The sequence below is a fragment of the Nomia melanderi genome, chromosome 2 (genome assembly GCF_051020985.1).
Source record: "Nomia melanderi isolate GNS246 chromosome 2, iyNomMela1, whole genome shotgun sequence".
Taxonomy (NCBI): Eukaryota; Metazoa; Arthropoda; class Insecta; order Hymenoptera; family Halictidae; genus Nomia; species Nomia melanderi.
Window position 1 is genome coordinate 3,394,568 of NC_135000.1, and position 18,170 is coordinate 3,412,737.

Genomic DNA, 18,170 nt, shown 5'->3' on the forward strand with positions numbered 1-18,170 from the left:
AATAATTGCGAAACAAAAAAACCGAAACCAGTCAAAATAACTGTGTAAAATGTAGTTTTACCGTGAAACTTCTAATTTCCAAAATCTAAATGAACGAACATCAAATTTTGTAAGACCAATAGAACAAACTATACAATAAATGTCCGTAAACCTAAGATCGTCAAATCCCTGTGTACGTAAATGGCTGCAAGCTGATAGATTCAACATGTTGTACAAGACTCAAGAGGATCTTTCAGTAGAGGATGAAGTACACATCGACAAGATCCTCGACTGGCCGAGTAAACGGAGTGGATCGAAGAGGACGTCGATCGCCGGCCGGCCTCGGCAGAAAGTAGCACGGTCGTCGATCGATACTCGGAAAGAGCAGCTGCAACCTGTGTTCATTAGCCAAGCAGCAACACGATTTTCGCGGGTGGTATTGTTCCACGAGGTAGCCGGGATTAACGTTTGATCCACGTGCGCATTAAACGTTCCGATCAAGGCAGCGTTGCGTGTGGTATCGGGGCTGACGTTACACGCCGCCGCTGCCTCCCGTCCAGCCGCCTCCTCGTTCCGTGTTCTCGCCGGGGATTTCCCGAAACTGCCGAAAATTTGCTATACATTTATGACCTGACACGTTCGATCGATTTGCATCATTAAGAGGTTTACCTCGCAATTGGGGCGAACTTAATGAATTTGTTTTATTTTTATTCGTCCGGTTAAAATTGCGTTTCGTTAACGCGATGATCGTTTTGTCGGCCATTTTAGGGGACGTGATTGATTGAAGTTTGCTGATTGATATCAATGATTGGAGGCAAACTTAATGAATTTTTTTCCTTTTTATTCGTCTTAAAATTGCGTTTCGTCGACCATCTTAGGGGACGTAATTGATTGAAATTTGCTTATTCACGTCGGTGATTGGACTGCGAATGTTTATGCGGATTTAGAGAAATTGACATTAAATACGCTACTTTCTCTTTGGAAATGAAATAAATGAGTTTTATTAAAATCGTTGGTCCTTCAAATCTTGGAGATTTCGATCGCGATGCATAAAGATTCACAGTCTAGTAATAATGTTTTTAATGGGTACTGATATTTTGTGATTGTAAGTATTGAAGTTAACAGTACTCAGTGAAATAAATGCACGAAATGTAACACACTGCGAGTCAATAATTTTACACGTTTTCCTTTTTTGTAATGTAATGAACATAATCTTTCAATAATATTTTCCAAATTAAAACGGTAATAAGGGGAATACGAGACTATGGCAGCCATTTTGTCGAACGGCGTTCTATAAAATGGCGTCCGCGGTAGCTGAAGATATTTCGATCTCATCTGAAACGAAACATCGGAATTGAATTAAAACAAAACTGACATGAAATTATACAAAGTATCGTGTTAAATATAGTATGTGATACATACAATACTATATAGGGTGGACAGAGGCGAATCGGATCGAAATAAGATGCTAGGCCATATTTATTACAAACTATATTCCTCATTTCCTACTTGTCATTTGCCAAAGACAGATTACAAAATTCTTTTTCAACTTTTATTATTATATTAACACTTTACCGAAAGCCTAATAATAGACTTTACAATAAAAAATAAGTTTGATCGTTTTCTTGTACATAATAACCTTAAAAAAATCATTCTTCTATGTTAAACGAGATGGTTGATCGATTTACAATGATAATTACTATTGCTATTGCGAATTTTCTTAAAAAATTCTCAGTTGTTAATTATTGATCTCTCACACGTTGGATGCCAATTATAATTACTATATTTCATTCGATTAAACGATGATTATCTGAAAACTTTTCTATATTATAAGTAGTACCACTTAACGCACTGATATTCAAAAATTCAAATCTGCAATAATAACAACGTAATTCAACTACATAATTCGATATTATATTATTTTCACTTTCTATATTTGTCTCGGCAAAATCGTGCGGCACTGAACGTGTTAAAGGATCAATAAATAACTGCCGGCAGATGTTAACGGTTAAGTAGTTTTATTTCTTTATTATCAAACAGACGACAATCCAATTTGCCTTTGTTTACTAATACTAATTCCTCTAAAAAGATGTAATACGACATTTAAGTTATATATCGGGCGTTACTCACGTCTCGATGAAGACAATTCGCAGGATCGTTTGAGGGACGACGGTAAGCGTGCATTGTTCCCATTCATTATCCGCTGCTGGGACAAAGTGTCGTTCGTCTTTGTTTGCTGGTGACGGAATAAATGCTTCCACAGTATCGTATAACCACAAAACACGAGCACTGAGCACGTTGCGGTTCCAATAGGAGCGTATTAGGTCGCAGTCTTTCCTCGCCGCGCGCTTCCGCGGGAAATATTGTCTAAGAGCAAGGATAGTTGCTCGGCGAAATCACTTGTGCCGGTGCCAAATGTCCGTACGGGGCGAAATTAATGCGAGTTCCCTGTCACCGGGGATTCGACAGTCCAAAATTGCCAATATCAGTGTGGGATCGCGAAAATAACCGGGAAGAGATTCACATCTGACGCTCTGAACCTTGATACGGCGTTATATACAAGGTAGTATGAGAAAATTGGACGAAATAACCATTCGAGCAACGGAATATGTGGACTCCAATATGGTCGCCATCTTATATACGAAGCTTGCAAATGTTAATGGAATTTAGGTTATGTCGATTGATAATGTTCAGTATATTCAGTATAAATTTCGAATTTACTTGGGACATGATTTTTTCTTCCGTTGTTGGAATGTTTGGTGATTGAATTAATTACTGACACTCTGTTTTATTCCTACGTATAGTTTCTTTCTCGAAATACATACGTAGATTCCAATATGACTGCCATCTTGTATACGAATTGCAAATGTTAATGAAACTTAAGTTATGATGATGGATAATATTTAGTATATACGGTACAAATTTCCAATCTTCTACTGACAAATAATTTGTTTCATTAATTGTTGGACTGTTTAGAGATTAAATTAATTACTGGCACTTTTGCCACTGTTACGTATAGTTTCCTTTCACGCGCTCTGTTGAGCTCAATAAACTGAATTACAGCATCCTCTCTTTGTAGATCCTTTAGTACTTGCGACTATGCAGTGGTCAACAATGTAACCTCGTAAATCTTGTATTCTTCACTTAATTCAACACAACTTTCATGCAAATACGACTGTTCCCTTGTTTCTCGTAAAAAATTCTTTTCCCGATTGTGCATGGCTCTGGGAACCCTTGCTCGACAAATCTATTTGCGCTTTTATACAACACTTATTTCCTTCTTTCACATACAAAATCTGATTCATTGCATGTCTCCAAGAAACTTCATTCAATAAATCTATTTTTATTTTTCAGCAAATCCCTAGCTTAAATTAGCTCAGTTTCGGTGCAATCCTTTGGCGGGCCGTCGAATCGACTGTCCGCCATTAATTCGGATCAAGAGATCTTCTCGCAAGTTGTTTGCCTTGTGATTGTTCCAGGCCTACGAGGACTGTCTCTAACTGAACTGAGCCTTATTATAGAACTGTGAGGCTGATTCGCGCCATTTTCCTGTCGCGTTTGAGTGTCCCTGGTGTATCCCATGGCTAGGCTAACTGCTCGCCTTCGTGAACCTTTGCAGAAAAGTAGCTCCTGGATCCCTTTGCGGAAATTTCGTGAGAGGAATGCGTACAGCAGAGGATTCAGGCAGGAGTTTGTGTAAGAGATCAAGAAGGTGGACAGAGTGAGCAGCGTGCTAAAGTCCGATGTCCGGTCGTAGCTCGAGTCCCAGTGACGCCAAATGATTCGGGCTTGTTGCGGTAGATTGCACACGGCGAACATCATCACTACCGCGATCAGCATCCTGGAAAATCTTGTTGCTAAATGGTCGTTGGAAATGCTTAGAATGCATTCGAATTTATTCGTATTCTTATTCGAAGAGATGCTATTAAACTTTGATCAACTTCGCTTACAAGTAAATTAAAATAGAAGATACCTTTTCACCAGAAAATTATATAATTGAAAATATATGTAGTATTTTTTTAAAGATAATCATCGAAATTTCTTCAGAAGGTGGAACGTGTCTAGTTCTTACTATAGAATACGAAATAAACTAAAAATCGATTCGACAGCTAAATAATATAATAATTCACAGAAAATTCATTGCTGCCCAAACAAACTGATGCATAATTACTTTAACACGTCATTGAGAAAAATAACAACGTATTAGTTAACACGTTGAATGCCAACCAAATCGAATTAGTGTAGTTCACTCAATTAAACGATTGTTTGAAAACATTTGTGTATTATAAATAGTGTTATCTAATTCGATGATATTCAACTAGATGAACGCGCAATAATAATAATACAATTCAATCGAATGAAACATTATATTTTTTCCGTTTTATGTAGTTCGCTCTATGAAATCGTGCGGCATTCAACGTTTTAACCCGTTTGCATCACAAGCGCATACATTCGCGCCACTGTTGTGCAATTTGTATATTACAAAAAAAAGGAAAGATACATCTTATGAGTGCAATAATTGCCGTGTGGCTATATAGGTTCTTAATTTTTTATACATTTCAAACTATTTTCATTTTGATGCAGTTGAAACATTTGTGAGGGTGAGGACCAATTTTCCACTTTTTCGTATGATGCAAATGGGTTAAATGATAATAATAATTTTCAACTAATTTTATTCGAATAGTACCTGATGACGCCTCGCCTGTCCCTCAACACATTCCTACTAGAACTGTGCATGTGATGACTCTTGTCGTTCTTGGTCCTAGCCACCATGCCAGGGGTAGCTAACGTGGCGCCACTTCTCCACAATCCAATCGCAATCCTCGAGTACAAACAAGTCATCAGACACAGTGGCACAAGGTACAGCAACACCAAGTTCAATGCTTCCAGGACATTCTTATTATGTTTCTTGATGTTCGCTATGCAAATGATGTCCACGTCACCAGTGATCAGCCGGTTGCTAACTGTCTCCACGTAAAAGAACCTTGGCGAGGCGTAAATTGCCGCTATCAGCCAGACCAAAGCCACCACTAGCCTCAAACGTCTTCTGGTTAGCACTGATCTACATTTTATCGGATAGACGATGGCCAGGTAGCGTTCCACGCAGACTAGAACCAGGATCAGCACGCTAGCCGTGTAAGACAGCGCGTGGACGAACATGTAGACCTTGCAGAGCAGGTCTCCTAGTTGCCAGCTGTTCGTCAGGTAGTTGGTCAGCGTTTGGTAGACGCAGAACACGCCCACGCAGAAGTCAGCCACTGCTAGGTTCGCCAGGAAGAAGTTGGTGATGCTGCGTAGTCGTCGGGAGAAGCTTACCACGAAGATCACCATAAGGTTACCTGTGACAATCACCATCACCGAATCGCGAAACTTAATTCCTTCGTAGCAACTTTCAAAGGTTGTAACAAGAATTATAATTGAAGTTCGAAGACAATTTTACACGATGTCACTTTAGAATTTCGTAAAAAGACTTCCCTGTATTTTCAACTTTTTCCCTTGTAACATTAGCCTAGATTTATTCTGAAGATGTCAAACTGGACTTAACCCCGTACCATATAATGACGAGCGAGATTCGCGATGAAGATTTCCAGACTAATTTAACAAAAATCAATGTTGTTCATCGCGCATTAAAGCAGAAAATTATTTTGCTATTATCAATGTATTATCTTTAAATGAAATTTCTGTTTAAGGTAGAGTGGACAATTTTGCTGACTTTTCTTACAAATTGCCGATAGTAAAATGTTACACGAGCTTAGCAGAGAAAGTAAATAATACATTAAGGGGTTAATAAACGTTATACTTGCACTTTTAAGTGTTCAACTTTTAAAGCGAAGGCTTAATTGAGAACTCGGGGAAAGGAATTTCTATTGTTCGATTAGATTTTTAAGGTTAATGAGAAAAGTTTCGGAAGAAACTACAGCGGGAGTTCATTTCATAGTTAAACCCGAAGGCCAAGAGTACGATATTGTTTTGGCGCTGCTGGTCTAGAAAGATACAGATTTGCATAAACATCTGCAGTCCGGTGATTAGGAAGTTGCTGCGATTTTTCATGATCGGGGCGTCCCCGAAGTTCAACAGAATCGCATTAGCCTCGTTCCCGTTTATGTACAGTCGGACCGTATCGCGGGTGCTCTTCCCACCGTAAATCCACTGTCCGACGTCCATCCCCATCCCCCTCATACCGGGTCCAGGACGGAACTCCCTTGGAACCGGACCTCGGCTTTTATCGACCATCTCTTGGGAGCTCAGACGATAAATTGAGACGTGCCAATCTATGGCGTCGTCTACTGGACCTGTTTGCTTCGGATAAGTTAGCAAGATCCATGATTATGGCAAGATAGATGAGGGTATAAAGAAGACTCATGTGGCGACTGTCTTGGGGGCTAATGAAGCGACTGTTCAATCGCTGATTTCCGTGTATGTGGCCCGTAAATGATCATGATGGAGCATTCTATTGTAAGAGAACCTTTGCTGGGTAGATTCAGGGAAGTCTTCGGTTCGAATCTAATCTCAAAATGTACGTACTATCCAAAAGAAGTGATCAACAGAAGTGGTTGATTGCTTATTTTGATGTACATGACTTCAGCAAGTAATTTGACGATGATGATAAAGATGTTTGTAGTATAGGGTTTGTTTGATATTCTTATCACGTTGAATGCCGCATGATTTCATAGAGCAAAGTACCCAACTCGAAGAAATATAATATTAAATCAATTTGATTGAATTGCATTATTATTATTGCTTGTTCGTCTAGCTGAATGTCACCGTGTTAGGCAGCGTTATTTATAATATATAAATCTTTTCAAATACACCTGACCCTCGATTTACGCGCAAATCCGTTTCACGTGGGTTCGTTTTACGCGAACGAAAATCGTGTAAATAGAGCCTGTCGGTAGAAGAGAAAACAATGTATTGAAGAGAAAAGCTGGTATTAGTTTTAGAAATACATATTTATTTCACATAGCTTAACAAAAGAAATAATAATAATGACATTTTAGAAAACAAAAGTATATTTTATTCGCTGTTACCAAATTCAGATCGTGTAAATTGAGATCGCGCGTAAAAACTACGAAAAAAGTCCGCATAAATCGAGAGTCAGGTGTAATCATAGTTTAACCCTCTGTGGGCCCGTGTAACTTTGAAGTCACGTATCAGTATATTGGAATCTTGTCGATTTATTTCATTCAGCATTCAAACCGATGAATAAAATGGGGCAATCGATTAACTGCAACTTTTATACGCTCAGGCGTGAAAGTTTAACGTCATTGTAACTTGAAAGTTACGAAATATATACGTTCGATGATATTATGGAAACTATTGAATATATTGTTTATTCGCATTCATATGTGCATATTTATTAATTTTGTACTGCGTAGATTTTGTTATAATCGTGAACAAAAATTCGGCCTATAGAGGGTTAACTGAGTAAATTATAGTAATCCGATTCGGTTGGGATTCACCGGTGATCCCCGTGTGTCAACGTGTTAACACGTTGAATGCCACGTCGGTCACCGATGATCAGAGCTTCCAAATTACTTGACAGTAATTACAGTTCACCAGATAACTAATATCGAATGAAAATATTTTCTAACGCCAATTACTAGATAACGGTATAACGTACGCATTGCGATACCGAATAATAACTGTTCCTCTTTATCTTTGCTGCGAAAGAATAAGCGATACATGAAACTCTGAAGGTTTTCGTGGCAGTCGACGTGTTAATGAGTAGTTTCCAATTAGACCATAACGTCAAAATTTACATATTGATTGTATATCTGGGACAAATGGTTAATTCATAATTCTCGCATAGATAACTTCGTCAGGCAATCAAGTGTCCTTAATAAACACGCGTCTAAGACAGTCTTGCGAGTAAATCTAAATTATGACAAGTTCTTTGAGGAGGGATCCAAGTGAAGAAACGATATTTTAACCGGTGTCTGCTAAAGACGTGATTGCGCATATATTTCCATGTTCCACTTGGATGGTTCTAATCAGACTAAATTAATTAGTCGCGGCAGCCGCGCGTGTGTATGCTAAAGAGGTTCTTGCATTTTCTCTCCTTGGGTAATTTTCTAATGAGTAACTTAGTGGTTCATAACAGGTGGACAGAAGTGACGGGTTCTAGATTAATAATCCGGCTCACACAAACGCTTTTAGTAAATCACTTAGAGTGCACCTTGCTTTTCCTCTATTTATCCATTTTAGGTTATGTTCACTGTATTCAAATTTTATTCATCACTTCCTGTCAGCAAAGCCTTTCTGCCCATTTTACAGTCACTTTTGTTAATCTAATTATTTAGAGTAAGCTTACGTTTGCTCATTTCTGATGTTTTAAGTTATGTTCAGTCTTCTTTGGAATTTTAAGTTATGTTTACCCTTCTTAAACCTTATTTTTGTCAAACCCTGTTCACTTGCATCGTTTTTCAGAATTTTTCATAGAAAGCTAACTAATTCTAATTTAAAATTTAGTGACTCGTTCGCTTTAAAGATCTTTCTTACTTTAAGAATCGTAGAGCTAACATAAGTCAATCATCCCACTTTATTTCGCAATCTTCATAAACAACGCGTTTGAATAATTAAACGAGAAAACTAAGTAATGAATTTCTCCATCATAAACAAATAACTCAGGACAGTATTAACACTAGAACTACCTAATGGGTCAAAATGAGCCATTCCTTGATTTCTTCTTTTGTGACTACTGAAAAGGTACGAATACCTCTTTGAAAAATGACTAAAGAAGCTGATTAAGTAATACCTAAACTAAAATATAAGCCAATTGAAATCCTAATAAATTCACGCTTTTAACTCTTATAAAGACATTTTAACCCTCTATGGACCAAATTTTGTTTCGTGATTATAAGAAAATGTATGCAGTATGAAATTAATAAATATCAATATATGAACACAAATTAACAATGTATTCAATAGTTTTAATAATTTTATTGAAACAAATATATTTTGTAACTTTGAAGTTACAATAACGTTGAAAGTAAACGTCTGTGTGTACAAAAGTTTAAGTTGATTAATTATTTAATGTCGTTCGTCATTTTGCAATAAAAGATTGAATAAATCAATTTAACCCAGTATATTGATGTGTGATTTCAAAGTCACACAAGCCTATAAAGGGTTAAAAAGACGGTTTAAATGCTCAGTAATTCTAGTGTTAACCCTTTGCAATTGAAAGTTTTTCGCTTGAAATATTCAATCCTTTCTAGTTAGATGTAGACAAGATTCTTTAAAATAAATTTATCAAAAAATCACATGTAAATTAGGGGACAAAGCTATTTCCTTTCAATATTTCACGCATTGATGCAGTATACAAAGGTTAATGGTAAATACCAAAATTTATAATTTTCCTGTATCAAATCATCTGGCGGCTAGGAGTCGCCTCTCGAGTGCAAGGGGTTAAAGCAAAAAACATAGAATATGGCTATTCTTTTTTCTCGTTTTTTAAATAAATTATTAACGACAAACCTAATAGAACTGATCGTAGTTCAAAAAGAAATCATAGGGCAAGGGGTTACAATAGTAAAATACACAAGAAAATGGAATATGTACTGGAGGCACGAGTTATAATTTTCTTGTATCAAATTATCTGGCGACTGGGAGTCGCCTCTCGAGTGCAAAGCGTTAAATATTCGAACCTCAAGCTACTTGCGTGATGGTTCCCGCAATCTCCGATCTGATAAACGGGCGTATCACTGATCTACGACCACTATTATTCTGTTCTGGAGGCATCTTGGAGGGACAAAGCGTCGGGAATCACTAAATAGCGGACTATCGGGACCGCCTGTCAGCATCTCTGTCGCGGAAATGCAAAGGCATTCTTTTAAAAGCTGTCGCCGGAAGTGACATAAGTCTCTGCAACGTGTCAAAGACGAGAGTATGTCTGAATATTCCTGAGTGGAGTGCAAATGTATCCTTTTGCCTCTAATCCTAGCAGCAGGCTGTCAATCACGAGGCTCGACACGAGATCGACACCTTCTTATTTCTCACTCTTGTCTCCCATTTCCGTCCTTAACACGTTAACTGCCACGAGAATTTCTAGCGTTTTGAATAGTAATACTTATTCTTTAACACGTTGAACGCCGCACGATTTCATAGAGCAAAATACACAAAATGGAAAAAATACAATATTAAATCATTTGACTGAATTGGATTATTATCATTGCACGTTCATCAAACTGAATGTCACCGCAATGGATAGCATTATTTATAATATAGAAATTTTTGCGAATAATCATCGTTTAATTCAGTGTATTATAGTAATTCGATTTGCTTGGGGGTCACCGGTGATCCCTATGACATTCAACGTGTTAATAACAAAGGCAAATGATATTGAAAATAATTATTAATGGTTTAGTATCACAGTAGTCATATTACGCTATGATCTAGCTACTAGCGTTACTAAATATTTTTATTTAAAATCAAGTTTTTTATTGTAATTGTTCCTCAGCGATTTCGAAGCTCCGGTCATCGATGACCATCGTGGCAGTCAACGTGTTGACGTAGGCGCAACGTACGAGTCGTGTTTCTCCGGGGAGATTTTAGTATGCTCTTTTTCTCTGCACGGAGACGCATGCACGGTCGCGGAATTAAGGGACGTATAGGCTGTTCCAAAATTAAACATTTTTCAAGATTAAACATTTTGTTCGTTGCAAAGAACCGAAGGAAATTTTGTGCTTTTTGTTTTTTATTTTAGTACAATAGTGGTAGAATATTCTGGTAGAAGGGACTGTTTTGAAGTTTGAGTAATTGGCGAGGTTATAGTATTCAAAATGGCAGTGATTTTGGTAGGGAGACATTTTGAATAGTTTTTCGTTGCTAATCAGATTTTTCTTAATTTGTTTATTGAAATTATTGAAGTTTACCGTACTATTTTGATACGTTTCCTTATAAATACTAATGAAGAATACTACGTTCTTTATAAAATTATGTAAAATATAATCTATAATGTTTGGATACTTCAATATGGGCACCGTAACCTTTTCCTTATTTTTAAAAGTCCTTGGAAAATCGAAAATTGTAGCAGGAAAAACTGATTTTTGTTTAATTCAGCATAAGACTCTCATTTTCTATATATCAGTCGCTTGCAATCAACAAACCATCTTAAGTAACATATGTTACTCATAATACTTTATAAAATTAACAATCAACCGGTAAATAAAACCTTAATATTATCTTTCAACAGAGTTTCCTGCATACGTGCAAAAACAATGATTCGTTAACACGTTGACTGCCACGGTGGTCACGGGAGACCGAAGCATCCAAATGACTTGAGAACAGTTATAGTTCATAAAACAACTGACGTCGCATCAAAATGTTCAATAGAGTAAATAACTAGATAACAGTGTAACGTAAGAATCCTAATCGCAGATAATCAATAATCGTCTCCTTTTATCTTTGCTACAAAGGAACAAGTGATACCTAAAACACTGACGTTTTTCGTAGCAGTCAATGTGTTAAAGAGATTCACGTTACCGTAATACGACAACAATTTCTGAACGTTCAATTTTGAAGCAGCCTGTACACCGATCGACAGGTAGCACACACTCTCCCGGTGGGAATTTTTCTCCGCGACGTTCCCACTCGATTTCCATAACTTAAGGCCCGTCTCGCGTCGGACGGAGCGGCAACTTGTCCACGATCAAATCTCACCGCTCTCGGTTCCTGAATACCGATAATCAAAACTTCCGGTTACGTCGCAGACCGAAGCTTTCAGTATCGAAGGACCGGACTCGAGGCGATCGACGGTTGAAAACTCAAGGGGGGGAAAAAATGCCGCGCGAAATTGCTAAACTCTTCCGCTCCGTCGGCATTTCCCGTGGTTTTCAAAAGTTCGCGCCGAAGTTAGGTAATATACCGACCGTACCGGGAATTTTGAAATGTCCGAGAGTTTGACTTTGCCGCTGATACAGGGTTATATACGAGCGTGCCGTGCAGTTTACTTTGTGTATTATCGTCGATACTATATCCATCACTTTTCGACTGGCACTGTGCATTATCGCCCGCGCGACAACACGTGTTTCCGGACCGATACGCGGCAAACGTTCGATCCCCTTTGAGATTTCCTCCGAATCGAGCTCACTGGGTTCCATTAGAACCTTGCTTTATGACCTTTTTCTGCTGCTATGTAGGTTAAAACCATTTCGTTCCGAACTGTTGTTAGGTGTAGAAGTTAATTGTAATTTCATTTTGAATTTAAATATTCTTCCCGCCATTTTGAAGTCGTCCATTTTTAAAGATGGAGTATATTCTTCGAAAGTAATGCTGGATATTTTGAAGACTAAAAAAGTGTATTATGTTTTACTTTAAATAGGTATTGTATTAATTGCTAGATTTAGAATTAATAATTGGACAAGTTTGTTATAAATAAGTCACTAGGAGAAGAAGACAATGTTTGAAACACTGTTTCAGGATTAATTACAGAGAAATACTAGTAGAAGTTTTATTTGTATACATTATTATGCTATTATAAATAATTATAACAAGAATTGATGAAATGGACGGTTTAAAAAACAAGTGAATAGTACTAATATTTATCATATCCAATTTAAAATTATCTTACAAAAATCGCGGCGCTATAAAGCAGCGGGTTAACGTAATTCAAAGAAATTTAACGTTTCCTGAAATTCCAATTTCCGAAGTTTATATTTTATCTCGCAAATTCAAGATTCCCCGGAATCTACACGTGCAAGCGTAACCAATCACGGCCCGCTTCCGCCGTTGCGCTGAGAACCATGGATTACTGGTTCCGCGTTCATCTCGAACCAGAAAAGATCTTTCGGAGGTCTGGTTATTTCTAATGGAAATCCCGGTATCTCGGCGCGATCGACGCTACCCCACTCTTTTCCTTATGTCGTGCTCAAAGTGGCTCTCATTCGAGGAACGTTCCGCGGGTAAACACTTTACGTCGTAACGAGATTACGAAACTTGAGAGGAGGGAATAACTTCGCGGGGGGCGGGGCGTGAGTGTGCGTGAGCGAGCACGGCACTGTGCGACGGCAGAATTTCGTTTGAAAAACCGCGAGGAAACCCGTCGACGAGAACTCGCGGCATAAGAATGGAGAAAGTCGCGAAGGTCCGAATTGAATTCTATTAAAACGTGTTCGGGTAGGCGGTCTGCGTAATGCAGCCCCTCCCACTTCGCCCCACCCACCGCCCACTCGCTTACCTCTTTCCCGCCGTATTTTATGATTTCGTCCCAGTGACGCTCACGGTTGGTATATAACGATTAAATAGATTAAAATGAAACTCTGCGTGGAAGTCCTCCGCGAGCATTAAGTTTCACGCGTTTTATGGGAGACTGGATGGTGCGGTGGCTGGGGGTTGCATGGACGACGTAATACCGGAGCCAATGTTAAGGGAATGGAAATGAAATTTGCGGTGGGTGGGGCCATGGTGGCTGGGCTACGAGTTTCTCGGGTTTTCCCGGTGGTATTGTCAGTCGAGTCGCGTTTAATCCCCCTCGAAATGTTCTCGGCTGTTCGATTTATGAAACTCCGTGAAAAGTTTCCGCGGAATTGATAAGTTTGCATTTACGAGTCGAGAAGCCGGACTTCGCCTTTGATGTTTCAAATGGTCTTGATAAATAGTGGAGAACTTGGGTACGACGGTTGCATGCCGGCAATGTGCACGTGGAATTCTTGAGCGCATGGAAACTGGTCCTGGGGCGGCTTGGACGTGATGTTATGTGACTCCTTAGGGAGGTCCATAAGTTTGTCACTTTGTAGCGACGTCCTGTGCCATTGGACGTGATTGTTAATCATATTATAATTTACTATATTGTCATGATTTTAAATGTAATCGAAAGGAAATACAATTATGGAATTAATGGAATAGATAGAATAAAAGACCTAACGGAATTTTTTTTTGATTTTGTCGAATGATGCAAGTTGGTCAAGCCACACCTAATTGGGGCGGAGCTTTTTTTTCTCCGCCTATTATTGGAGGTTCTCATTTTAACTTCGAGTTTTCTGGATCTAGATATAATGAAACTTCGTTAGGGGATCATCGATTAGATCACTTTTTTTTCTATTAATCCTCATCTCCGTTATTAAAACGGTGCGCTCTAATATTTTTCAGCTTCCTTTGTGAACTTCGGGGCTGGTGGACTGTTTCTCGCTCGTGCCGCTTTTTCTTCTTCTTCTTTAATTAATTCGATTTCATCTATCTTATCTTGTTTCATTTTAATCACGTTTTCCAGATCAATTAATCACTAAATCTTCGATCTCATTTCTCAAGACCCTCCCCATAACCCACACCCCGCCCCTATCCCATTATCTCGTCTACCGTCGCGTCAGTTGTCATTCACATGAAACAGAGGGAAGGTTACGGTGAATGGACTGCGAACTGCATGAACGTTTTCTCCGAGGAAAATAAAATCATTGTTGCTACTGTAAGGTGACTGTTAACTGTCGCAAGCTTTGCACAATGAGCAGTACCGCTTTTGTTTATCTTTAGGAAAACGTTGGAAAGACTTTTTACTGTTTCCTTTAACCTCTGGTAACAGTCTTCTAAACGCGACAACGCTGCAGAAATGAAATTTATTTCTCAGAGATCCAATAATATATTTTTCTCATACTCTACAGTAAATATTGAAAATATACTGATGGATAATTGTTTGTATATGCTGTTAGCTTTTTTTAATAAATAAACTCTGAAATTTGACGATCGAAATAATTTTTACCGTAAAATTGAAAGCCAACGAAGTTTTATTTTTGAATGCTACACTTCATGGAGTATTTAGAGCATCTTTTTTTGCTTTAGTTACTGGAGTTTCACTTTGTTATATGTCGACACGACTCCGAATATTTCGAATATTTTACTGCGAATATAAAACCAGCTCTGGAGTTAATTAAATTTCATATTTTATTAATTACTGTACTAACACCTTACCTCCAATATCAAATTTCGAAAGAAATTGTATTCCTCAATTCCCTCATAACCAATTATCCCCAAAATTTCCTTACTAATTCCCCGACATCTAATTAACAATTTCACGTACGTACACATTCTGTCATTGTTTAAAACAAAAATCCCATTCCTCCATTGATCCTCAAACACAAGAATCAGCACATCAATCACTATTACCATTCGCTGAATCAAAGCACACGATTCTTCCAGAGAATAATGGCGGAAAATTCAAATTGGAGCAATTAAACGAACGATTCATCAAAGTTAAATCGTTTCTTCCAAATTGCTGGGCGCAAAGCGTTCACAGGGAAAGATTGCCCTGTAGTTTCAAACTTCTCAAACATCTCCTTCTCTCTTTTACTTTTTTTCTCCGGCGCTAATTGAATTTTTACACAACGACAATGAGGTCGACGCCGGCGGGACACAGAATTTATTTCGCGATGCGATTGCCCAGGTTTAATACGCAGCAGGCATTTGAATCACACAGGCCCTTCATTTTTTTCCGTAGCTCGCCGGGCCACTCCGATGAGTTGTTTCCTCGCCAGCGTTTCTAGCCCCTTCCCATCCCCCTTCGTGTAGCTTATTCACCGGGAGTCACGAGTTTCTCTGTTTCTCGCGCAGCTTTTTCGTTTTCCCCGTTGTACCGGCCCGTTTGTTCAGCGAGTTTACACGACGCGATGAAAAAAAGGGGGGGGAGGGGAAGAAGAGAAGCAATTTCGCAGCGATGACAATCGCATCGCGCCGCCTCGAATTTCGAGACAAACGAGAAAGCTGAACCGATCGTGATCCGGACCTTTCCCGTGCACGTTAATATCGTACATTTTTTCCCTTTTAGGTGTGATAGTCTTTCCTTTATGAATCCTTTAGAATTGAAACGTGGCTCGACGGGAAATAGATTTTAAAATAGAAAACGATAGAAAAATATGGATAATTCTAGCTTGGTGATGTGGAATATTGCTCGGAGGTTTTCTTGTAGGAAGAGAATTTTCTTTTTCTTGTTTTCTTGTGAAAATGTTTGTAACTCGACATACAGTGTAGTGTAATGGGAGTGTGTTAATGTAAATACGATTTATTTGTATTAATAAATAAATGTTATGTAAATAAGTAAAAACGTATATACAGCATATAATATATAATATATAATATGTAATATATAATGTATAATATATAATGTACAATATATAATATATAATACGTAATATATAAATATATATTAAAAATACGGTTTTGAATATAGTTTAAAAATATATTTGACACAAAATATCAAATAGCACAACAATGCAAAATTATTTGTCAGAATTCTGAAATAAATTAAGTCTCAAAACTTCGAACAGAATCGTATTCCATGAAATTTTAATTCAACAAATTCAGATCGTTCCATTTCCCAGAAAATCAAGTATTATCCTTCGATTACCTATCAGTATTCAACTTTCCCAGTAAAACATGGAATTCTAACGAACATAAAATTCCCTTACGTCCCAAGAAATGATTAAAATCATTGTTATTATTATCGCTAAATTTTGATTATTATTAAATTTCATTTGTAATTTTTATTATTAAATTCTATTATTATCATTTTCTTCCTAAGTCTAACAAAGAAATCATAAAGCAAATGATTAACCTCTTGCGCTGGAAAGACGTGCCACGCACGTCGAGACGTTTTTGTTCCCAAATCGTCACTGATATGTTTCACACATTGATAATCTCGCTGCATCACACATATCACATTGTTTCGAAATGTACCACTCTATATAAAATTATTAATAAACAAAGTTAGCGTACATACCCGCGTGAAATAGGTAAAAACAAAATTTTTCTCGCGAGACTTTGCCAAATCTCTGAATTAATTCCTAATGCAAGTGGTTAAACTATTCTTCCTAAAAAACTTTTATCCATAACACTGTGCAGCTCAATTTTTCTCTTTTCTTAAAATTCAGGTTATCGAGGTTTAATTATATACAGATGGTCGTATCGAAATAATATGCACTTCGAACCGAGCGGAAGTGGACGGAAGAAACGAGCTCGAAAATTAAGAACGACTGCAGTCCGATCTTGTAAGGGACAATGGACCGGCAGAATTGGCGTTATCGATTTATACATTGTTTACGAGGCCAGTCCCGTCGATAAATCTTCATTCACGGGAGACTGACGTCGCGTATTTGGCGTTCGTTATTTTTTAATTGCTGAGCCCTCGAGGTCCGAGCCACGAGAATATTTTCTTAGCTGGGGCGGCTCGCGCATTAGCACTGCGGAACTAGAGCACCTTCAATTTTGTTTCATGTATAAATATATTTATTAACACGTTGAATGCCACGGGAGTTACTGGTGACCACGACCAAATCGAATTACCATAGTTCTCTCAATTAAAGGACCATCATTTGAAAATTCTCGGTTTATTTATTCGGGGAATATACGAAGCGAAGAATACATTTACTTAACTACTGAGCAATTATACTGACTTTTTGAAATTACTGTATAGAAGTTCTAAGAATGGATCTATTAAGAGTTTAATTGATTTGCAATTCAGTTTGCGTATTGGTAAATTAAATTCTTTTTGATTTTAAAAGCAGGAATGGGTCATTCGGAACCGTCTGGTACTTTTAGTGTTAACGTTCGCGACCAGTGTTCGTTTCAGCAGCAATCTTTATAGTTACAATGTTTTATTAAATGCAACACGTCATCTGTCTAAGAAAATAATAAATTTCAGGAAACGAATTGCGTCAACTTCTACCATTTTGCACCAAGTGTTATTGTTTTAGATACAAACGCACATCAAAGTAATGGAATTTTCTTTGTAAGATACAAGGTATTAAGGTCGTGAACGAATTAAGTAGTAAAAAATAACGAACACGTTGAATCTTTGTACTTAAGAAGTATTTCACTGGAAATACTCAACATTTGCTAATGAGATGCAGACGATATTTTCTGAAACTAACTTAGTGAAAAGTCGCATATAAATCGAGGAACAAAACTATTTTATTTCAATATTTCACATATTAATGCATTATGTACAAAGTTTAGTATTAAATATCAAACTTCACAACTTTGCTGTATCAAATCAATTGCTGACTGAGAAGTTATTAAGATTAAGAGAAATTATTAATAACGTAATTAATTAGAGAAGGGCCTCTGGAGTGCAAAGGGTTAATAGAATACGTCGTTTCGCTATAATTAGAACATAATCGAATTTCTAATATAAAGTCTTACCAACACGTGTGTTACAGTGTATGTATGTTTCGAATATTATAATAGTTCATTATTGTAATATTAACACT

At 37.6% G+C, this 18,170-nt stretch overlaps 1 protein-coding gene across 3 annotated transcripts in view; it reads right to left on the reverse strand.

The window, feature by feature from the left end:
- Positions 1-761: 761 nt before the first annotated feature.
- LOC116425953 (trissin receptor-like) overlaps positions 762-18,170 on the reverse strand; it is a 56,420-nt gene continuing 39,011 nt past the window's right edge. For 2 of the 3 annotated variants that reach the window (XR_013001498.1, XR_004234808.2), the window contains exons 3-5: positions 4,667-5,318; positions 2,110-3,820; positions 762-1,314 (exon numbers count right to left, since the gene is read on the reverse strand). Coding sequence is in view for 1 of the 3 variants with exons in the window: in XM_076374598.1 (XP_076230713.1) it covers positions 3,415-3,820; positions 4,667-5,318 (1,058 nt within the window). In the remaining 2 variants the exon portion in view is untranslated. Of the gene's footprint in view, positions 1,315-1,490; positions 3,821-4,666; positions 5,319-18,170 lie in introns of those variants that run through there. The other variant, XM_076374598.1, reaches the window with a different exon arrangement.